The following is a 25882-nucleotide window of genomic DNA, read 5'->3' on the forward strand; positions in this document are numbered from 1 at the left end:
CTAGGAGTTTGAATAAAAATTTTGAATATTTGGAAAATCTTTTGCACTCTTTAAACAATTTTGAATTTTCTGTTATTGGAATAAGTGAAACTTGGTTACATCAAAACTCCCCAGATATCTTTAATTTACCCAATCATAAATTAGTTAGGGCTGATCGTCAAGGAAAAAGGGGTGGCGGTGTTGCGTTTTATATTGCGCAAAATTTACAGTTCAAAATCCGTTCTGAAATCACGTTAAGATATGCAGAAACGTTATTTATTGAAATTGAGAACCCAATCTCTAAAAACGTTATTATAGGTTTAATTTATCGACCTCCTGATCTGAATTGTGAATTATTTTGTGATGAATTGGATTTATATCTCCATAAGATAGGTAATGAAAGCAAACATGTTTTTATTTTTGGTGATTTCAACATTAACTTTTCCCCCACATCCGATAACAATAATTCCCTTAATTTTATGCATTTAATGTATTCATATGGTTTTATGTCGATTATCAATAAACCCACCAGGATAAATCCACACTCGTCAACTCAGATTGATAATATATTTTCGAATGTGTATAATAATACAATTATGGGGGGTATATTATGTTCTGAAGTTTCTGATCATTTACCAATATTTTCAATTTGTGAACGTAAAGTGGGTCGTAATAAATTACATTATAAAATATGGTACTACATGTATAAAGAGTCAAAACGTAATGTGGAATTATTGAAACAGAATTTATTTTTAGAGGAATGGACAGATATTTATAGTATTAACAATGTTAATTTGGTATATAAATGTTTTAACGATAAATTGTTGTATTATTATGAAAATAATATTCCTTTATGCAGAATAAAAAGTAACCGAAATAAACCAAGAAATCCTTGGATTACAAAAGGTATTTTGAAATCCATAAACACTCGTAATTTTTTGTATAAGTTACATATTCGTAACCCAACTGAATCTAATTTGAATATGTATAAAGTTTATCGAAATAAATTGACAAAATTGATTCGTTTATCCCGCAGATTATATTTTTCTGATAGAATGAAAAAGGTTTCTTCGAATATTAATGCAACATGGAAAATTATTAAAGAGGTCCTAGGTAAAAAGCCTGATTCTCCGCCAACGGATGATATCACATTAAACGGTATTAAAATAAATGATCCTAATATGTATGCTAATTCATTTAACTCATTTTTTGTTAATATCGGTCCGGAACTTGCTACTAAAATTAGCAATACTTCTGCTCATTTTACAGATTATCTTTTTGACCAAAATCAAGAGTCTATTTATTTTAACCCAACAAGTCCCAGTGAAATCATTAGTATCACTAAATCTTTAAATAGCTCTAAATCTTGTGGTTCTGATAAAATAAGTATGATGTTATTGAAAGAAATAGTTTATCCACTCGCAGAACCGTTAAGTTATATATTTAATCTTTCTTTATCACAAGGTATTTTCCCTGACCTGCTGAAAATAGCGAAAGTTAATCCTGTACATAAAAAAGATGATCCTCATGAAATTAGCAATTATCGTCCTATTTCTTTATTGCCTAGTATATCCAAAATCTTAGAAAAAATTGTTTATAATAGACTTCTCAAATTTATTAATAAGTATGATTTACTTATTCCCAATCAATATGGTTTCAGAAAAAATTATTCAACTGATTTAGCACTAATACAAATTTATGACAAAATTACGAGTGCTTTTGCAAACAAAGAACATGTTGCAGGTATATTTTGCGATTTGAGTAAAGCATTCGACACTCTTGATCATTCTATTTTACTCACCAAACTTAGTCATTACGGTATTCGAGGACAAGCACTTTTATGGCTTAAAGATTATCTAACTAATAGAAGACAATATGTTATTTTTAATGGTTGTGAATCTGACCCCCTTTTAATTAAATGTGGTGTTCCTCAAGGCTCAATTCTAGGCCCATTATTATTCCTTCTTTATGTTAATGATATCATAAATACATCCTCTCTTCTCTCTTTTGTTCTATTTGCTGATGATACGAATATATTTTATTCTCATAAAGATCTTAAGATTTTAAATGACACTTTAAATATTGAAATTAGTAAAGTATCAAATTGGTTTAAGTCTAATAAACTTTCTTTGAATATAAAAAGGACTCATTTTATTCATTTCAAACTTCATTCTCATAATGAAGATACGTTGATACTTATTAACATTGATGATATCCCATTAGAAAAGAAAATGAATTCAAAATTTCTAGGAGTATATATAGATGAAAGTTTGACTTGGAATGAGCATTTACATTATGTTACAATGTGTATTTCTAGAAATATAGGGATAATTTCCAAGCTGAAGTTCTTTCTTCCTCGTTCAACTTTATTTCTATTATAAAATTCCTTAATTCTCCCATATATAAGTTATTGCAATGTTGTATGGGGTACTTGCGGCTCTACCAAAATAAATTCTATATTTAAATTACAAAAGAAAGTTATACGTATTTGTACAGGATCACATTTTCTGGCTCATACTGATTCTTTATTTCATGAGCTTAAAACATTGAAGGTTTTTGATTTGAATATTATTCAAGTAGCAGTAATTATGTTCAAATATATACATCATCAACTTCCATCATCGTTTGATAACATGTTTAGGTTCAATACTTCTGTCCATTCGTACCCTACTCGTATATGTAGAAATTTCCACCTTTTGAATCCCAAATTATTAGTGACACACAAATCTATAAGACATTCGGGTCCGGATATTTGGAATAATCTCCCGGATAATATAAAGTCTTGTTCAAGTATTTATTCTTTGAAAGCTTCACTTAAACGATATTTGATACAATTATATTCTCCAAACTAATTGAGCTAACAAATATTTATAGTATAGATTGTCATCTTATTGTCAATCTCAATTTTCTTCCTACAACTGCATCTTGCACTCTCACCTGCAACTGCACTGCACTCACCTGATCACCTTCCTCCAAGAGAGTTATGTCGTTGGATAGTCATTTTATGAGGCCTCCATCCATTTCAAGCTTAATCGCTTATGATGGTGGTCTCCTGCATTCAATTATCTCTGTTGTTTACTGAAAAATACTGTATATTTTATTTTATGTTTCTGTGTATCTACATTGCTCAATGCAATCACCTATGTGAATCTATTTATGTACTGTTATCGATTTATTTCACTGCACTTGTTATTCTTTGTCTTTGTACTTTTTGAAGTTTGCATTCAAATTGCATCTGATTGAATGCAGAAATAAAAGCAAACAAACAAAAAACAAATATAATAACCCCGTGACCTTTCACATCAATACCCTCATAACTAATCAAAGTCAAATTGCTTAGAGGTTTAATATGGTAACTTTGCCATCCAAAGGTAAATACAATACCATGGTAGCAATGCTCTACAGTCAATAGAAATCAGGGTTTCCATGTAATTTACAATCTGCAGCAAAATCACAACAGAAACTAAAATGCTAAAAGGCCCAGGTAATCATCTCTTCTGTATAAAACCAAATTTGAAGATGATCTGCTGAGTACGTGTTAAGTTATTGCGAGATGAGAATAGGACAGATGTGCCACGGTGTGAATGGATGACTGCAACAACATAAAGACTCCTGCAACCACCTTTGACAGAGGCTCAAAAAAAAAAAAAATCAGCATTGATTCATGTGAACCTTGGTTGTTGGAGTGATTGACTACATGCATATGCAGTACTGCATTCATTTAGCAAAACATGCATTAATTTTCTGCCCAATGAACGATCGACAGTCAAAAATTTGGTCAAGATGTCAAAGGCTTGACAAAATATTCCAACCTATTTGGGGTTTACATTTTACATGCATTATTGCTTACCTCCCATATTTTTTTCGAAATAGAGTACAGGATGCACAGATTAGAAGTTGGTAGTCAGGACATCTGTCTCTTTCTTTTTCTCTGTTGTCCGTAGTTGGCTGTGGTTTGCAGGGTCCATTTTGTCCACTTTGTGGTAATTCTGGTCGAAAATATAATTAATGAAAACTTGAATAAGTTATTTTTATGAGTGAAACAGGATATATGTACTTATACTGCAACAAAAAACAAACACATTCATCATGAAATAGAATTAATCATCATGATCTCATGAATCCCTTACTATGAGATTTTGGATCTTCAGGTCACTGTCAACATTAATTTGTATTACATGTCATACATTAATCATGTCATTGTTATTATCATCTTTGATGCTCTAAAGCCATATCTTACTGAAAATGAATTATGTAGGATGGAAGTCATCTTGATACCTGTAATTCCTGTACACAAATATTTGATTGTATCATGCTCTCATTTTTATGTAGATTAGGATATGATTTCCTTGCATAAATCGGTTTGAATTCATGAGATAATATTCCTAATTTCAAAACGTTGACACTTACTTGTGAGCTGGAAAGGGCATTTACATCGCAGTCAGGACATCTTTCTATCTCCCCCTCACTCTAGGCCCAAAACCACTATTTCGGCGCAATTGGTCAAAAATCGTGTTGCTTATGTTCCTTCTCACCTAGGAGAGATAAAAAGCTCTTTCAAAATGCTCCGGTGATTTTATGTGATGCCAAGGGACATATAGACAAAAACTGAAATCATTTCGAAGGCGAGATTGTACCACTAAGCCATCGGTGGAGGGTTAAGTTCGGCCAACAGGCTCAAAAGTGCATGTCGCCAACGATGATTTTTTATGTTTTCTCAACTTTGTGGGAAAATATGAGCATAAAGAAGAAGCTTACTCACAGTTTCAGAAAAGTAGCCGAACGTTCTATGAAAACCTATCACAACTTTATAAGCTTATCATTCTTTAACAACAAACTACCTGATGGAAATGTGTCGCCAGATCTGCTGAAACATACGTTACCATCTTTGTACTGCAAACTTGGTAATGCTATTACAGTGAATACTACACAATTGTATTGTTTTTCTGACCAAAAGGGGTCTAAGTTTATGTTAAAAAATATTTCATCACTCAGCTTCAAAAGACATGCGACTGCAAATCTCGCAAATATAGATTTTAAAAAGGTAGATTTAAGAGAAGTAACATATGTTACCATCTTTGTAAAAAGTATGAAGGTGCATGGCTCTGAATGATTGTTCTAAAGTTGAGACTTATGGAGTAGATTGTCCTCATACCCATGGGTGGCAAAAGATTCATCATTATGTTGCTAACTTATACGATTTAATCCACAAGTGTAACATACGTGATGTAACTTACGTTACCACCAAATGACAGAAAGCTTAATTACACCATTAATTACCACCTAAATGTATATTTCTCGAATCTGTGCCGTCGATTTGAGGCCATGGGATAGCTCAGCAACCTCTTTTACTGGCATCTTGAGCATTGGCAGCGCGCAAAATACCTTTACATGATGTGTTGAAAAACTGAGTAAGTGTTTGATTGTTGGAAATGTGTTGTTGTTTTTTCATAGAATCATGCTTTACTTCTGTTTATTGTGTGTTTATTAAGTCAGTAGGTTTCACCGTAAAAATCCAGTAATTACTTTGCTGTACAGGCTTATTCTTTTGAAATAAATCACTCAATTTATTAAGTAACGTATGTTTCAAATTTTGGTAACGTAAGTTTCAAGATGTTGTCATGTTAATAAAAGACAATCTACGGAAAATCCCATTTAATCTGAGACAATTTAATTGCTGCAGTTATGATGTTGATGAATTTCTACGTCAAAACATATCAAATTCATTTACAGCTGTATGTTCTTGTTTGTTTGGAGGATGCAGTAAAAGGGGACATAATCATAGTATCTTTAAAAAATCGTTTGGTGGGCGTTGATGTTCAACTTGGCTTTAATGATGTTTCAGGTATAAGCAATGAATTTAACATTGTTTTAAGAAAATTCAATGCATAGCTAATAAGATTAGAGATTACACAGACCTATAATTCAAAACTAGTGGACCAGGTCCCTGCATTAATGTAGTAACGTAAGTTTCTAGTTTTGGTAACGTAAGTTTCATCAATTCATGTCATTGAAAAAGGATATTTTAGAGAATGTGCGTGGATAAAAATAACATTTAATTGTTCTAGAACTATTGTCGAAGGAATTCTGTAGGGAAATACGTCTTTTCTATTATATTTATCTTTGGTTATCATAAACCAATATGGTGACTTACTCCCTGACTATTTTTAATGGAGAAAATAAACTCAAATTTCTGTCGTAATGTCGTTGATGATCTCAAAGTGAAGAAACACACATTTTGAATGAAGAAAAGGCAACAAAAATACAGTGCATTAGAGAAATGTAATTTCAACTACATTGTATTACTGTTACCATCATAGATCAGGCCTACATGATAATAATGATAATGATAATAGTAATTATAGTAATATATGTTTCAGTAAGCTATATGTTTAAGACATTAACATTTTTTGTTCTTCCTTCTCGTTGAAGTTATACAGTTGCAATGGGGAAGAGCAGTGCTAGGATTAAAACCCCATAATTATAGGGAACGTGTTAGCTGTAATCAGAATGGCAAAAACAGCATATCTCTAAGCAAAGATTCAAGAAAAAAAAACTTATGCCCGTCTCATAGTTAACAAAGAAAAGAAGCAAAGTTACACATCTTTTTTTTTTTTACCCTACCACATCAGGGTAATTATAGGGGAGGGGGTTCAGGCTCCCCCGCCCCTTTGCCAGCACTCAAAATATAAACAAAAGGAAATAAAAAGAAAAAAATGAATCGCGGACTCACCCTCCCCCGTTTGAAATAAAAAACAAACAAACAAACATGAAATTGGGCTTGTACTGGCAGCATCGAATTGAGCTGAAGCCTTTTTTTTTACATTTCTTCAATTTTCTTTTCTTTCTTTTTTTTTCTTGCTTGTCAGTCGATGAAACCTGGCAAAAGAAATGAAACCAAAAAACAAAACAAAAAAAAAGGCACGGGAGCTTTTTATTTTTCTGCCCGTCAGGAGATTAATACTGGAAGTGGTCGACTTTCTCTAACTCCTGACCCCATCCCCCACCCCATAAAAATCCTACTTACGGGCCTGCATGCCTATAATCATTATCAGTATCTTTGTTGTGCATGCATACCAACTTGTCCTTTCACTTTTCTTTTTAAAGATTCAAAACATTTTTCCTGGAGACAATTTCAAGATACGGCAAGAATTATTAATGCAAGACTTGTTATTCTTGTTATCCTTGTGGATTATACTGTTTTATGCATACATAACAAGGAAAATCGAGTACATCATTTTACTAATGACAATTTCATTCATCCTACCCAGTATTGTGCTAATGAAACTGTGTAATTTGACGTTATTTCATGGACCTCATTTTGCCAAAGTCAACTTAGTAAAGTGGCCATTTATTTAGTTAACAAAGAACATTTCTCGGTTCCTTCTTTCCCTATCTCTCCTTTACCGAGTTCAGACATTTTAAATACAAGCAATACGGCATTATTGTTCATTACGAAGCACTTTAACAGAGTAATCATCTCGTTTCTGCCGTTTCTTGTTTCATACAAGTGTTAAAAATTTTGTGAATACTATTCTATTGCAATTGCTATTTTCAAACTGTTCCTGCATAGAGTAACTGTTGCGACAACTGATGAGTCTGCAAAGTTATGGATTCGAAACATATCTTTCAACAGCATGAAGATAACAAGTTACAAGACATCAATATGAAGATAACAAGTCACAAGACATCAAGCATACGAAAACTTTCATTATGATAAAATTTAAGTGAAACCTACGTTACCCACCACTCGTTTTATATTACACGTACATCATGACAATATTTTCATCCGTTAAGGCACGAAACAGCATGTTCCCAACTCTTATCATTTCAATGCCATAAATTCATAAGTATGAAGCCAATTGTCTTCAAAATATCAACAGTTACGGATTACTGTTCTACTGAAGAGTTTATACGAGGACATGTTATAAAGTCTTGCAGTTTTACAACTATTTTAATTGTTATTTTTGAGAATTGTATCGCCATAATATTGCGACATCGTGTTATAATATTCGTTCACTTAGAGTTGAAGAGAAATTAGTATAAGAATATATACAAAAACCAAAAAGAAAATGTTCCAAAATTTGCTGCACATGTAGTGGTATTGTCTTTGTAACTTACGTTACATTAACGTGAAACATACGTTACGTGGAATCTAACGACTATATTTTTGCGCATATAGTTTCACATGTTTCATCGATGATACTCAAGAATTAGCTGGCAATTTGGGACTGATAAATGGTGAAAAATATTTTCTGAAGAAAGTCTGATGTCAAATTATCGAGAAAACAAATTAACATTACCTGTCTAAGGTTTAACACAATAGGACATGCTGTGTTCAGTATAGCATACAGGTCATTTGCCATCCTTCCCATCTGCAGGCAGCATTTACAAACATGGCAGCCGATGGTATACTTCACATCTGACGCATAATTATCTCAATCATAGAATGTAGTCACCAATCTTAATGCATTTGAAATAGAATGACATGGTAACGTATGTTACATGATGAAATTTACGCCCCATGGAAGAAATTATCACACCTTTAAAATAAAGCAAAACTATGTGTTCATATTTTTCAACTACAAACTTGAATATTTGTCTCGTGGATTGGTATAAAAATGAAACCTATTCTAACAACTTTAATTTTCCCGTTTTGTGATTGTCCAATTGTGCCGAAATAGTGGTTTTGGGCCTCTAGTGGATGTGATCTCAAACTCAGCATGTCCATCTGTTGCTGACACCTTGATAAAAATAAAGAACAATACATCACAGCATATATTACCCTTACATCATACTTAACGCAACATAATAATGAAAAGTAAATTGATTTGAGACTACAGACGTACAGTTGTATTTTCATCTGTGCGCACATTAAACACTTGTGCCACCGCCATTTCCAATTGACATGGTTGAGAAATATTCCATTACATATAATATCTTTGATTACATTTATGTTTGATTTTTATATCTCCTCTTCAGTGGATAGAATACCGTTCTTTCATATGATCCTCTGCAATAGAACATGCAATGAATTTACAAGAAAACAAGAATGCACATTTGATCATAGATTTGCTCCCCTTTGTATATAAATGGAGATATAAAATTCTTCTCCTCTCTTTGTTTGCAAAGTACTTGTACATTGTATTGTAATGCAACTGTCAAAGTGAAAACATGCTTGTTACAACTTATTCAAATGGAATAGGAATATGCAATATTGAATGTATTTAGATTTGGCATTATTTTCAACTGGGCACTTAACTGATACATTTGATAATCCAGCACTTAGTAACTTAGTATTTAAAAGATATTTGAAATTAGACTGCTATAATGTATTTCAGACATTTACCGTTTCTTACCTTCTGGTTGTTCTGCACTTTGTTGCAGTTAGAAAGAGCTCAGACTTTACAATTAGATTTTGGCAAGTCAGGATATGTCTCTCTCTGGCGAAGTTTGAAGACAAGACTCAGTCTGTCCACTTGTTGGTACATCTAGCTGAAAACAAATCAACATGACTCAAATATTTTTTTTTTTCATCTTTAAAGCAGAGCATTATAAGCTAACAGTGACAAAAAAAAAATTAATTTGAAATTTGATTGTTTTGAAAAGGCATCTTGGCATTGACATAATTTTCTTTATTCCCCATGCAAATCAATTATAACCATAGATATATCTCTTTTATTGAGATGTGATTTTTTTTTTTAGCTTTTTGAAAATTTAAAAAAGAAGAAAGATATTCAGGTTATAGTGAGTCGGTATAAACGATCCATTAAAAATGTAATATTTACATTTTTTCAAATGAACCTTTATTCTATGAGACATTAACATGAGAAGTTGGTACTTATGAGTAAAGACATTTCTAAATAGTTCCTTTTTGACTAGATCTATTTGTAAACTAGAAGAGTACATGTAAATGATTCACAGATTAGGAGAGGTTGGCAGTCGGGACTGAACACTTTCCCTCTCTCTCTCTCTCTCTTTCGGGCATATTCGAATGGCAGGATCAGTTAGTTGTAGACTCGCTTTTGCATATAAAACACCTAGGCCTAAATCCTAGACTCTTTTTCTAAACCCATGTAGGTCTACAGTACCATAAAGAGTGGAGTCAACCTTAGATCTCTGCTCTAGAGACTAGTATTAGTGCTAATGTTAGGATATTCTAATGTTAGATCAAGATAGAAATGTTAGATCTAACATGAACTTTTACTTAGATCAAAAGTTAGCCTAACGTTAGATGTACAATATATGCATAGATTTTAGAACCTCTAGATGTCTAAACTTAGGTCTAGCTAGGCCTTGTTAGCTGGGTCTTTACAACAAAACTGCCTAGATATCTAGTAGGTTACTAGAAACCTCTAACGTTAAGTAGAATCAGTGGCCCAGATCTTGACTAAGGTTAGATCCTAATTCTAGACGCCAGCTATTTATACGTCAGACCCACTAGATTTTAACAGGTCTAATATTTGATTAGACTCTAAACGTTAGTAGATCTAGTCTACATATACACCTTCTGTATAGACTACAGTCCCTTGCCCTGGACCTGGCTCTAGCCCTACAAATACATCTAACGTTAGTGGTAGTGGGCCTGTACTGTCTATACAACTGCTAGTGCTAGTGTTATTGTGATTAGGGCCTAGCCCGATTGAATAATTGTTTTGGCATAACAGGCGTAGCCATAGGCCTACATCTAACACAGAACCCTTAACGATAGCAAATGTCGACAGAGAGAGTGTAACTGTTACATAGATTAGACCTAACATTAGATGAGGATTCAGTCTAACTGCATGTGACGAGGCCATAGATTTACCATAGAAACCTAGATCGAACGAACAAGACACCTAAATCTAGACGTAGACCGATAAATGTAGGCCTCTTTTCACACCGTGTCAAGACGTGCCTTACGGAATACTAGTAATCGGTGTTCCACTAACAAGCACTGCCAGCACGGTCGGGCGGCGGCCCGGGGGTTGGTAGGCATGCCCACGGGATCGGTGTGAAATACAGTCATAAGACATCGGCCAAACGTTAGATTCTACTAGCGCTTGAACCTTGATATTAACCAAGTCTCAGATCAAAGTTGTATATCTAACTGTTAGATCAAAACAGATTTTAAAGTTCCCTTATGCAGTGCAATAAAGAACTATGTATTTATTTACTAATTTATACTTACATTCGAAGGAAATAGTCCCTTTTTCAGTCACCACGTTTCCAACTCAATGACTGAAACATGCAGCTCTAGTCCCGCGAGAGATTGTACCTGTAGACGTACGCACACTGTACTAGTATTAGCGCGCACACAAGCAGTGCGGGGCTACTGGAAAATGCTCGAAAAAGCATTTTCTGAGTTCCTGCATGTTCAGAGTTTTTATTAAAAGTAAAGATTTCTTCAAGAAAACTAGAAATGATATTGACACATTCAATCAAAGAAGCATTTGTAGTTTTATAAGACATTAAATTACTTTTGGAAGATCATCTAATTAGCTTGGAAAAACAAACTTTACAGAACGTTAATTAATCTGTGCATATTATTTCGAGAAAACAACACCCAAACATTTGAGAGCCCCATATATAGCTGTCCAAAATGACCTTTTAAAATGCTAAGGAAACACATTTAAATTGCAATTTCATTAAAAGGGACAATTGAAACTCATGATCTTTCAAATATGAATTGAATGCAAGCAAAAAATCAAAATTGTGATTTTTGACATGCTTCTGAATTTTGAGCTAAAAATGACATTTTTCGGCAAAAGTACACTTGACATCCGGCCGTACGCTATTCCTCAGTATTTTTGCAAGACTTTCAGCATGAGAACGGAGCATTAACAAAAAATGCCGTCGAATCCTTATCTAGAGCCTTTTTTGAGGTTTGGCTGGTCTACTTTATAGATCATATAGAATACATACCAAATTTGAAATAAATTGCTCAAATCATGGACCAAATATACATGGACATTCGTCGTATTGTTAATTAATTCACGCACCTGTACATCTCAAAAGTGCAAGAAGACTTTTTTAACATGCTTCACTGCTTTGATCCCATCATCATCGCCCCCAGCAAGCCGGGAGAAGAACAAGACGGAGATTCAAGAAATCTAAAGCTACATGCGCAGAAGAAAATAACTCACAAAATCAAGTAAAGTGAATTAGCAGTTGTGGTGTATGCTAGGAAATCATGCCTCAAACAATTTCGCTTGGGAGAAGCAGGCAGCTTTTTAAAGAAAGCTAACATTTTGGCAGAATGATTGTCATTTGTGATCTCAATATTTCACTTTTCTGCAGCTTATTCCAGAGCAAAAAGGGTTGGTAATGGTAGGGAACAGGTATATCTTGCCATTAGGCAAGGTCTTATCCGTGTGCAAAAATGTGCAAATCAGCAAATTTGTCATGTTCTCGGGTTTTGCTGCTCCTCATCATCTGTATTTATTCAAAGACATTTTTGTCAGAAAAGGGCACATCAGCGAAACAAGACTGAAATGAGGGAAACAATTATTTTCTTAGAGATGATGATACAAGATCACACAATCGTAATTGTCCAGACACCTGAATGCACTCATTAAAGGACAAGTCCACCTTCATATACATGTGAATTGAGTGAAGGCAACAATATTAGTAAAACACATCAGTGAAAGTTTGGGGAAAATCCGTCAATCCGTTCAAAAGTTATGAATTTTTAAAATATCTGCGCAGTCACTGCTGGAGGAGAAGACTACTACAGTGTATGATGTCACATGCGCACAACGATATAAGGAAAATAAAAAGAGAATTTCACAAAACTGACTTTTTAAAAATAAGCGCACATTTCTTCAACTTGTTACTGACTTATGTTAGGGGTAATATTATTCCCCCTGACTTGTGAAAGCGAGAAGTCGAGTGTTCTTTTATTATGTGAGAAAAGTGAGAATATCTTGAATTTTCTTTATACTTTCTTTATATAGTTGTACTCATATGACATCACAAGCTATAATAGTCCTCTCATCCAGCCGTGACTGAGCAGAAGCTTCAAAAATTCATAACTTTTGAAGGATTGTCCGATTTTCCTCAAACTCTCATTGATGTGTTCTACTAATATTGCTGCATTCACTCAACCCACATGTCTATGAAGGTGAACTTGTCCTTTAAGATGCAGTATAATCATGTGTCGGCAACGATGATTACATCAAAGAAAGACTGCCGTGAACAGTCCATGTATATTAGACCATGCTCAAATACTGTGGAAGTAGTTCACTCCACAAGGTTTTGGGAAAATTTTGTTACCATGGCAACGCTTTCTCTGACAAACACACACAAAAAAACCATGTCTTGGACCTCTACACCTCAATGTCATCATGTAACCCAAGTTTCATCAAAATTGCTTCAAAACTATAGAAGGAGTTTGCGACACAAGATTTGCAAAGGACGCCCAACCGCCCGACCGCCCACACGCTGATTTCTATATACCCCCTTATAAATTTTGTGTATGTGGGGGATAAAACAAAAACCTATGTTTGTATGATTTGTCATAACTGACAAATTAGGTGATTTTTTTAATTTGTGATTTGGGGCAATTGGCCATGCAATTTGTGATCTGTTTATCTGAGAACAGATATTCTGCAGACGATAAGCTTCAGGTTCTAAAAAGCTCACAAACGATGAGCACTGCACAAAATCTCCGTAAATTGAAGCCAGAGTTTCAAATTCAATGACATCCTTAGAAATGATGGCAAAATCCAATGAACAAAAAATAGCCACATAACAATAGCCTAAGTACCAGCACTGACATCTCAAAATCTGGGGAAAATCCAACCATGCATGAGTGAGCTGTTGCTCAATGAATAAAGTCATGTCAATTTGCATTCCCCCCCCCCCCAAAAAAAAAAAAAAAAAAAAAATGGACTGCCATAATGATAAAACACTAAATGATCAAATTTGACAAGGCTAAGATCAAAATTTTGCCACTATGATGAAGTCAACAAATGAAATATATGATTGTAAGTATAATTTTGATTGAGAATTTGATAAGCTACACCATACTAAAATTTCGGTAGAAATTGACCAAGAGTAAGTGAGACATGCTCAAATAAGTGGGAAATCTGATGACATCATAAAATTTTATATTTTTCATTTTCTGCAGGAATTTTCAGAACTTTGAATTATTTTGCAAGACTTACAGACCAAATAGGTGACATCTACCACTCATCAGCTTTCAGAACATGTAAAAATAATGTGGAGATCATCGTCCATTCTTACGAGCTACAACAGATCTTTAATAGCATTTTTTTTTTGCACATTTGCACTGTATTATTGCTATTGATGCAGGCATGGAATTTTGCAAGCTTGTATGTCAGATAGACTTGAAAATTTTTTTAAAGGGATAGTACAGTATTGGAGGAGATGAAAATTGGGCTTTTAACTTTTTGTGAGATACCAAGAACACACTTATGATAATAGTACAGAGCATACCATTGTAAGAGGAATTCAAAGTTTATTTGATGAAAATTGGGCTTTGAATGACTGAAACATCCAAAAACAAAGTAAAACAAAGCGATCGTGATAAAGTGTGGGTCCCACACTTTATTAGAATCGCTCTTTTTTGCATATCTCAGCCATTTCAAAACCAATTTTCATCAAATAAATGTTGAATTCCTCTTAGAATTACATGCTCTTTCATATTTCATAAGAGGTTTCTCATTATCTCACCGAAAAATGTTAGAAACCTGAAATTAGGTCTCAACCAAAACTATATGATCCCTTTAACATACTCTCCATAATATTATGACAATATAAATCCAAGCAAAAACTAGAACTATCACGCAATGTGATTAATACCTCACCTAACACTAAAGGAGTTATCTCAACCAGCAATTACTTTGTATGCTTTTTATTGAAAAAATTTGTACCATAGCAATGTATTTTTTGACATTGAATAAAGTATGTATATTTTGCTCACTGATAGTGTCATATGTCATATCTCAAGTCAAGTGCTCAAAACCTCAGTAAGATAAATAAATTGGCAATTTCTATGATTTTTCATAAAAATGTTACCATGGCAACACATTGATCTAATAAATGAAGTTTGTACAACTGGATATCACTGCCATCACATGTGCCAAATTTCAAGTCAAATGCTCAAAAGCAGTGTAAGCATAATTCACAATATTATTGTCTGATTTTCATTCGAAGTATGCTGTTACCATGGCAACACATTTTTCTACAATAATGAAAGATAAATTTGCACATTTAGGTCATATAGTGAAATGAATAGATATTCACAAAACATTACAGTTGCTTATGGCATATAAACAGTAAGTGATATTCATTGTTCACGTTCATAAAAGTCCCTGGTTTACCTTTGGGAACAATGATTACAAAAATTTCAAGATATGACATTTTATGCATATGTGACCGGCGACAACGGTTTCAGGCAAAAGTCGGGAATTTTGAAAATTCATTTTTTCACTGAATCACATTGCCCATTTCCTAAGCTTTGCATTGATATAAAACACTTGTATTCTTCAGCACCATAAGTGGGCATACAAAGAGAAATAAGATGCACTTTTTAAGTTGTTAGCCTGACAAAATTGCGAGAAAACAGGCTTTGAAGATTCACCTCTTTCTCAAAGACAATGTCCGAGCGGCGATGCGAGGGGAGAATCACCCATCCGTACGATGGTGCCAATCGATGTTAAGCCCGGCCTCTAGCAACTACATCGCCTTCTGATTGGCTCACTGAGAGAGTCAAATTTCCCGGGCACCTTCCTCGGAGCTCAGCGTATGGAGCCGAAAAACAATGCGTTTCGCTCGGTTTTGTTTACCAGTACGTCTTTCAAGATGGCGAATACGATAATTGCACGTATGGTGTACATGTACATGACGTGTATGGTGCACGTATTACGCAATGGCATCCACACGCCATGACTGTGTGCATATGTAACAGGAGCGGTGGCGAATCCACACAGTTACAAATCGCGTTTTCATTGTGGTTGATTTGTCTTTATCATTGGCGACCCTTTTGCTTAAATTAAAACAAAACAAAAAAAACCAAACACGACTCGTTAGTTTGGTGCGATTTTGATGTGTAGTATTTGAATATACTGTGGAAACTCGATATAACGAGATGGTCGGGACCGAGTCATTTTCCTCGTTATAGCCGATATCTCGTTATATCAGTAGGCATAACATGAAGACATTAATTTGCACATGTGGGACTACCCATCATATTTCAATCTATACTGATAACTTGATATAGTGTGTGAGGGAATCACTCACCTTTATGGGTAAGAAGATGTTTTTCGCCAAGGAAATCCAATATCAAGAATGTGTTTCTTATTAATTGTAGATGTTTGAATTTGTAAATTTATATAGCTTGCGATTGTATCAAGATCGTCTGTGGATTGGTACGTGGTTATGGTATGGGTGTGTGTTATATGGAAAGATTGAATGGTCTGCACAATGCTGTGTGTGTGTATGTGACATATTCTGTATGTACTGTACATAATAACTGCGTGTGTGTGAAGATGGGGATTTCCCTACGTAGAAAGCCAATCACAGCATCAGATTGCCTCACACCTGCTAAACGTCACGATGATGTCATGTATACATATGGCCGTCCCACCACATTTTCTGCATGTATCAGTGTGCGCGCACACACACACTAATACACGTACAACATGCAGTGCTATAAAAGCTGGAGTGCACTGAAGAAAATGATTATGTGTGTACAAGACAGTTTTTAGCGCATCAAGCTTTACAATCTCGGAAGATGATAGCACAGGCGAAGTAAAGCTTTACCGAAGGCATTTCGCTTTACCTCGCTATAGCAGGTTTGATTGACTATGTTTTTCTTTGTTTGAAAGTCACAAAATTTATCTCGTTATAGCAGTTATTTCGTTCTAGCCGATCTCGCTATAAGAGTAGCATTTTACATAGACTTGTGTGGAAGGAAATTTGGGACCTGGAAAATTTCCTCGTTATAACCGATATCTCGTTATAGCAGTGTTCGTTATACCGAGTTTCCCCTGTAATTGGTCACATGTGACCGCTCCTTTCCTCTTATCTGCCTTCCATTGAGTCAGTCTGCTGTCATAATCTTTACTACATGTACAAGTAGAAAAATTTGAGAATATTTAGTTTTCTTTTCACACGATTATGTCATGCTACACGATTTTTGTTTCACTTCCGTTGTCAAACATTGCGTTAGAATAGTTTGGACAGAAAGCCAAACGAAGAGCACGCACTACAGAGCGAGCGTATAAACCACTATAGCAAGAACAATGGAGCATGTATTCGTGCACGCGTGGACAAAGCATTCCCCACACGCTGCAACTGGTGTCTCCGAAAGCCGAATTATGTAAATGTATGCGACGCACCAGCCAATCGCATGCGAGACCATGCGCCGTAGCAACACTGGGGATATTGGCGCGGCATTCGAAAGAAGCTCAAAACTGATGAGTGTGATCCAACATAGGGTGCTTAAAATTCCATTTTTGATAGGAAAAACTTAGTCTTATGCTATGAAATTTAGTGTAGATGTAGAAAACATATCAAAGATTTGATTTCTGCAAAAAACCTAAATCGACAAAAATAATAGTCAAAATCTTTGCACCCCCCCTAGAAGGGAATTCGCTCTTGCGACTTTTGCCTGAAACCGTTGTTGTGGGTCACATATGTGTAGGTCTGTTGTACCACAGAACATCCTATCATATAAAATGTTCACAATAATGCCTAAAATATAAGGAGGCTATCTCTGTATTTTTCTCAATAAACCGTATTTGTAGACGGTTTAGTCTGGAAACATTTTTATTGTAACTTAAACTATTGTTCACATTTTGTATATTTAATTATACTTAACATTGATTTTACCGATTCAAATTTTTACAGTGGTTGTTTCTATCCCTAGCTCACATTATAGAACTACTTTTTAAAGCACTAATGCTGGGTTTTTGTTTCATCTGCAAAATGGTAATTCTGCCTTTAAGTAGGTAGTCATGTCACCTTAGAGGGAAAATTCAGTCCAAATATGAATTAGTCTGATATAAAAGAGTAAAATACAAGTTCAACGGTTAACTTTTGATCAAAATCGGGTGAAAAATAAGGAAGTTATGACATCTTGAAGTTTCGATAATTTTTGAGGAAACAGTTCTTGAACTGTCAATATGAATATATCTGCAAATGACAAAGTGAGCATGTCATTCCCTCACAACTTGCCATATAGTTGTACATAAAATTGTGAAGTTTCCAGTTTTTCATTCAAACGCAATTATGCCCAGGGCTCAAATCCTGATATCTAACTGATCAATATTCTGAAGTTATTCAACCAGGAAAAAAATCATGTTTCAGACTTCAATGACAGAAACATTGAATTTTCTTCATTTTCTGTACACTGTCAATGGAAAATTGTGAGGTTATAACATGGTCAGCTCACTCATTTGCATTATTCAAATCCACTGTGCAAGAACTGTTTTGCAGAAATTAGAAAAACTTCAAAATTTCATAACTTCCTTATTTTTCCTCCAATTTCAGTCATATTTTATTACTGTTGAACTCGTAAGATTTTACTCTTTTTTCATCAGACTAACTTATTTTTGGATTGGATTTCCCCTTTAATTTAAATGGATTATTTCCTGTGCAGGCACTTAGAAACATTGTAAGTGACTAATCTGCATGTTATTAGTTTTATGATCACAACCCCAAACTTGTTAAATTCAATTGATAGTCATTCAAAGAAAATGTATCTAATACCAAAACTAAAGCTATGAAAGATTGATTTAACATATCAGAGATGTACTGATTTAATTTTGTATGCACAGATGCAAAGCTTTTTTGGGGAAAAAATAATGTTGTAAAGGCTCAGAGTGGATGTTCCCTGATGTATGGATAATGTATATTATGACATGGGCTTCAGAAACTCTGCGATCTGATTAGTCAATTGTCATGCACTGATTTTTACTGATCTACACTGAGCCATGTATTCGGTAAAATTTGAACGCATGGCCATGCGTCCGGGAAAATCCAAACACATGGCTCAAGTTTTGTATAGTGTTGGAGGTGTGCCGGATGCATGATGGGGGAAAATGGTTGTATTTCATGAATTTACAGGCCCATTTAATTAACACAAATTATGCACAGGCCTATTTCGTGGATCGGTGAGAATTGGATGCTCTCGTTTAATTTTGGAACGGTCTAAAACCCACTTGCTGCACTGATGGACAGTTCCAAAGTTAAACTCGCGCATCCAATTCTCACCGATCGACTCTGTCCTGTGCTTTATTTGTATGATAATCATTACTCTTTACATGATAATACACACAGGGATACATAACTTTACTAGATTCTTCCCTGTCATCAAATACAATCTTAAGTTTAGACAATCTTTTTTAATGTTTCTATCACTACTCTTGCAAGTTTGTTTGATTCACTTGATTAACAGGAAAAACATGGAGGAAGATGAATATGGCTCTCGCAGGCCCAGGTCCAGGAACTGGAACACTGCCGAAAAGTTCTTTCTCTTTGAGCATGTCAAAAATAGGTTTGACATTATCACAGACCCGAGGAAGGAGGCTGCATCTATTCATGAAAAGAGGCGGATCTGGGAACAAATATACCAAGCCATTGCAAAAGAGTATGTACAAATGCATTTACCTAATTATGGCACTGCTTTTATTGCTTTCATACTTTGCTATTGAAAATATTTAGAATCACTGTATTTGTGTGGCCTTTTAGCATTTTCTGTGGTTTGTTCATCTATCAGCTAACTTATGCACTGGTGTGCTTTCTTTGCCTAACAGACAGACGCAGTAGCATAGAGCATTTAGCATAACTCCCGTGAATGAGAGCTGCGACTAAAAACGTCGTAAATTACCTTTCATTCATTGACAGATTGATAACAAATCATCGCCGAGTACAGTAAAAGTCTGCATGCATCACAATATGTGACCCGCTAAAACAAAAGGATCTGAAAGTCGGGGGAGCACAATTTCCTTAAAATGACATGACCTTATTCCCTTACTATTCCAGTTTATTTTCATACACACCACGGCTCCTAAAAGTACTCGGTTGCGGAGATATTGATGACTTTATTATTATTAGCGCATGTCAAGTGGTTTAGGAAATCAGCGTTTCGAGAAAACTGCCTTCAAAGTTTTCCTTCCGACGCTATTATGATCAAGGGGAGGCAAGACAATTTTCACCTCTTGACAATAGAAGGTAAGCTCCTAGCAACCTTGGTGATGTTCATTCAAACTTAGCACCAGTGGTCTATGCATGACCAATCAGTAACCAGGATGCCATGCACTGACTAGTAAGATCACTCCTTCGTTGCTAGGGGCAGAGTCTAGCTGCAGCATGAAATCCAAATCTGTAGACATTTCTTGATTTTTTTTCTTGAATTCTTCAAAATTTTGGCAGATGATAGAAGCTAGATTAGACTAACAAAATTTTATCAAACACAGGAATCCAATTGTTTTTACCTTTGCCAAGGGAGGAGGTTATGTTTTCGTTACCGTTGGTTTGTATGTTTGTGTGTTTGTTTGTCCTTGTGCAAAATAACTCAAAAAGTGATAAACGGATTTGGATGAAACTTGCAGGAAAGCTTTAGAATGATACAAGTACAGTGAAACCCCGTTATAACGAAGTCCGTGGGACCGGCGATATTACCTCGTTATAACCGGTACCTCGATATAACCGTACGCATCAAAAACAAAGAAAAACATAAGCATGACGTCATATACCCATCAATGAAACTTAAGAACATATCCTTTGCGTTGTTATTACACAATTATTGAGCGTTATTATTGAGAGAATAAAGGGAAATTATTTGTGAATTAGACGAAGAAATAGGGGCTGAAATGATACGTTAGTTCTTTATTGTGATTCTTGTTTGTTAAGCTTCTTCTAAACACCAGTGCAAATAGAGTAACATACAGGCCTTGTTTACCATAACTTGCTAGGTATTTTTACGCTGTTGGTGCCCAGCGGGAATGCGATGATTTCATGAATCATTTCGGCTGTAATCTTGTACAATGTATGATTGTTGCGCCCAAATGGATTAAAAATGCGTTCTTTATTTTCTTCCGAAAATCTCTTCGCATTTTGTATGACCGTTCTTGAAAAATATGTGACAGGATTGAATGTGGGAGGTTGTCATCCTTTTTACGCAATTCTGTACCTGGTAGACCATTCTGAAAGGAAGAAAAAATCACCACTGTGAAATGCAGTGTTATAATTGTGATAATGAACAAACCCAGATCTATTCAAACTAATAAATGCGTTTGTTTCTTTTTCTGATTACGTTAACATGTGTCATTCAACTTTTTTTTTTACGCTACTGTCACCTGGCGAGATCGCGATGATTTCAGAGTAACTTACGTGCGTTGTTTACCGCTAACTTGCCAGGTATTTTACGCTGTTGGTGCCCAGCGGGAATTCGATTATTTCATGAATCATTTGGCTGTAATTTTATACAATAATGATCGTTGCGCTCGAAGGGATTAAAAATGCGTTCTTTATTTTCTTCCGAAAATCTCTTCGCATTTTGTACATCCGTTCTTGAACTGTTGAATGCGTTTGTTTCTTTTTCCGAGCACCGATTAAGTAGGTTAACATGCGTTATTCAACTATTTTTACGCTGCTGTCACCCGGCGAGATCGCGATGATTTCATTAATTATTTCGGCTTTAATCATACACACTCATATTTAAATTATCATTCGTTAAATGATAATGAACAAATCCAGATCTATTCAAACTAATACATGCGTTTGTTTCTTTTTCTGAACACCGATTAAGTAGCTTAACATGCGTTATTCAACTATTTTTACTCTACTGTCACCCGGCGGGATCGCGGTGATTTCACTAATTATTTCTGCTTTGATCATACACACTCATATTTAAATTATCATTTGTTAAATGATAATGAACAAATCCAGATCTATTCAAACTAATAAATGCATTTGTTTCTTTTTCTGAACACCGATTAAGTAGGTTAACATGCGTTACTCAACTATTTTAACGCTACTGTCACCTGGCGGGATTAAGGCGATGATTTTATTATTTCGGCTTTAATCATCCAAACTCATATTTGCTCAAAACCAGCAAAACAACTGGAAGTCGGAACTAAAATTGGAAAGGATATAATGATGAGTTGCACACGCATTCCAATTGTTCATTTTTGGTCACAATTGTTGCTACATGAAAAGTTTTTGAATGCGTTATCTATTTTTTTCTCGTTGCGCTGTGGTCTGACCTCATATCACGCACCCGTTTCTCGCGAAAAAGAAAATCGAATGATTATGTTTAATAATTTAGTAGGAACATCGGAAGGTATTCCTGTGTCTTATCGTGTGATTAAGAAGAAAACATGGAAGGAACGGTTCTCTGCAAAACAGGAAAAGACGTGGATAGCGTGAATTCGGTTTTCAATGTTGCGTTTGTCGCATGTTTAAAAGCGGCAATTTGGTCAAGAAATGGAACCTCGTTGTATCTGATGAAATTGCTTATGTTTTCCTTTATCATGATTTACCGAAATTGTCCTTGTTATAACCGGAATCTCGTTATAACCGAACTCGTCATAACCGATTTGTTCTGCCATAGGTTTACACGCAAAGGAAAATGGGAACGACGCGATCACCTCGTTATAAGCGGTTCCTCGTTATAACCGAATTCGTTATAACGGGGTTTCACTGTAACAGATGATTACATTTTGGTAGTGATCTGAGAATTTTGGGGGAATTTATGAAGGATTTTTAATATTTTGGCAGGAGTTCAGTCTGTGTGTATTTCAGGTTTGCATGTGCGCACTAAAGTGTGTGCTCTAGTTTCTAGTAGGGCGAGGCGTGCCGTGCAGCTGAGGGTTTATGACGTAACAAAGGCTTCTATATTGGGAAATCGGGCAACTTTTAGCACACAATGCTATAAGTATGTATGGATAGAAATCACTGAAATCTCTATGGAAAAACAAGATCAGTGGTGGAAATGAGCTGCATGCTTGGTGGAGGTCTGCGCTCTCAGAGTGCTTCTCTAGTTACTGATTGTGATAATCTGACTTCAAATTTGATTCTCTTGGCTCAGCCATCAGCAACTTTAGAATCTTTTTGTTGTGGCGGGTCACATATGTGACCGTGCATCACAAAATGAACAAAAGGTCACACACACTGATTTTGCGTGAGGACTGAAAATAGGTGAAATGGGTCAACCTAGCCGATCTTGACTTTTTCATATTTTCTGAAAGAGCAACTCTTCTATATTGTGCTAAAATTTGGGATCATAAAACGGGCAGGAAAGTGTGTTTTTTAGCAGTTTATCTCAAACTTTTTTGGTAGTATACTGTGATTAGATGTGTCTTTAGAGTCCAATTTTCATTTTTGAGAAACCTTGTACACACTCTTCACTTTCAACTCTAATAACTTTTGAAAGGATGATGCTACTGCTTTGAAAGTTGGCATTGATTATGGACATAGTATGCTAATAAGGCATGTTCAATTTCAGTTCAATTTGATAATCACTTCATTGTTGTTACTCTGATGGTTTACTTCCTGTTTTTTGTCGCATTCATTGCACAGGTAGCGCAACTTGGTAAAGATTAATCGCTTGAATACACACTGATCTTCAGAGCCTCTTTTCTCAGTTCACACTTTTCCTGAGTGTGTGCTTTCTTTCCAATATTTATGTAGGTTAGGAGAATCCATTTGCATTGAGTTATACATCATTTTAAAGCTTAGAGTCTGCTCTTTTAGAATCTGTCATTAACTAAGAATTCATGTCTGGCGACTTTTTGTGTGTTTTGTGGTGCAGGGTCACATATATCCTTTCATTGTATATTTCCTTCAAGGCAACTGTGCCCAACTTCTTATTTTCAATCACTATTGCTATACAGTGCATTGTGCAAAACACATGCTCAACCCTGATGGCTCCGCTACCAGAGCGCCACGTGCTTCCAGCTTCTTGCGATGCATTTTGTTGAAAGCACGCATTACGTGGATATCCGATTAAAAGAAGAATGAAATGAAGGATGCCGTGAACGAAAACAAAAACTATTGATTGCAAAATCGACTGAGATCATACTTTGCATACAGCTGAGTTAATTTAAATTCGAGTGTACAGCCTCATCTTGTTGGCACTCTGAGGCACTGTGCTATAGAATCGGCAGCTCTTGATGAAAGTTCTGCCTCAATTGCCAAATTCCTGTAATTGGCCATAGTGTTAGGCTCAGGTTGGATGGGTTTGGGTAATACTGTGTTGTTCCTGGTTGGCTCAAGATGTCTTCTGCTTAACTGGAAGGATTATCAGTGTGTCTCTCAGAAGGCTCAAAAAGGTTGGAAAGCACGGTCGTCGGGTCCACCATTGGGTAATCAGTAGTACATTAGCTTGATCCTCCTGGATCTTGTTTAGCACTCTGTGATCAGTGCGAATGGGGGAAACGTGTAGGCCAGAACATTGTTCCATGGAATGGAGAAAGCATCTGTTGCCAGAGCCATGGAATCCTTGTGCTTTGTGCAGTAGGTTTGTAGTTGTTCGTTCAGGGCTGAGGCAAATAGGTCAATGGTTGGCGGCACTGGTTGAACATTTGTTTCGCTACACTGGGTTGAAGCATCCACTTTGTGGGAAGGTAGCTTCCCCTTGAGATAAAATAGAAAGATTAAACGAGAACTTACCTGTTCGAAGCTTTAATCTTGATTCTATTAAGTAATAAGAGGGTGATATTATGTCAGGAGAGAGCCTGCCATGTGTGCATGCGCAGTAGGACCAATTTTCGAAGAGTGAAAAATGGATTGTCACTAGATGAAAGATACGGGAACTTGCAATCCTGTTCGAAACAATGCCGACTTACACTCCTGTTAGAACAGCAGGGTGGGTGTGGAGGGGACGTAATATCACCCTCTTATTACTTAATAGAATCAAGATTAAAGCTTCGAACAGGTAAGTTCTCGTTTAATCTTTCTATTCTTTTGCGTAATACTCGTTAGATATTACGTCAGGAGACTTTAAAGCCTGTGACGATACATTTTTCCCACAGACATAACATATATGTTATGTGAATAACTGAAGCACCTTCCAAGAGGTCATTAGTTTTCTGCTACACGAGTGACAGCCTGCGAAAAGCTCATTTTGGCGTCTTTTGACTTATTGTAGAAACGTCGAAACGTTCGTTCGTTTTGACCATCCAGCCTGTTCAAGTACTGTAGTCACTGGTACATCACCTCTGGTTGTGGCTGAAGTTGATGCTGCTCGAGTGCTATGCGCTTTGTACTTATCAGTGTTTATACCTGCTGATGTAAGCACTTCCTTCAGCCAATGAGAAATAGTTTGTGATGATACCCTTTTGTGGGGTTTCTTGTAGCTGATGAATAGCTGTTGTTCATCCCCCCTGAGAATACTTGTTCTCTCAATATACTCTCTGAGGTACCTTACTACGCACAGGCGTCTGTCTGGAGGATAAGATTCGAGGGTAACCGAAAACCCAACATTCCCTGGTCGGTTCTGCTTGATCAGTTTTTCAAAGTGAAAAGTAATTGAACTGTTTCTCAATTGTAAATGATCAAGATCCATGAATTTCAGAGACTAAATCCTTTGCGCTGAAGTCAAAGCAATGATCATGCACAGTTTCAATGTTAATTTCTTCAGAGACAGCGACTTTGGTGGTGACATAATACGCAACAATCTAAAAACAGGACCAACATCCCAGATTTCCTTGTATCTGGGCAAGGATTCCGTAGGTGAAAAAACTACTTTCAGGAACCGACAGACTACGGGATGTGTACCAACTGTACACGAAGCATTCGTTAGTGTCAAGAAAGATGATAAAGCACTGCGAGCTTGGTTTATGGTGCTGTAAGCTGCATGTTCCACATGATAGAGTTTACTGAGGAATTTGAGGACATCCGTAACATCCGCATAGTAGCAGTTGATATTGTTCTCACAGCAAAACTGGTA

General features: G+C 35.7%; 1 protein-coding gene across 4 annotated transcripts in view; it reads left to right on the forward strand.

The window, feature by feature from the left end:
• LOC139721757 (uncharacterized) overlaps positions 1-25882 on the forward strand; it is a 116641-nt gene that overhangs the window by 37880 nt on the left and 52879 nt on the right. For all 4 annotated transcript variants that reach the window (XM_071633080.1, XM_071633079.1, XM_071633077.1 and 1 more), the window contains one exon: positions 19385-19576. In XM_071633080.1, coding sequence (XP_071489181.1) covers positions 19392-19576 — 185 coding nt within the window. In that variant the 5' untranslated portion in view covers positions 19385-19391. The remainder of the gene's footprint in view (positions 1-19384; positions 19577-25882) is intronic.

Source organism: Diadema antillarum, unplaced genomic scaffold (genome assembly GCF_040938485.1).
Source record: "Diadema antillarum isolate AM-2024a unplaced genomic scaffold, OU_Dant_1.0 scf00000149, whole genome shotgun sequence".
NCBI classification, from domain to species: domain Eukaryota; kingdom Metazoa; phylum Echinodermata; class Echinoidea; order Diadematoida; family Diadematidae; genus Diadema; species Diadema antillarum.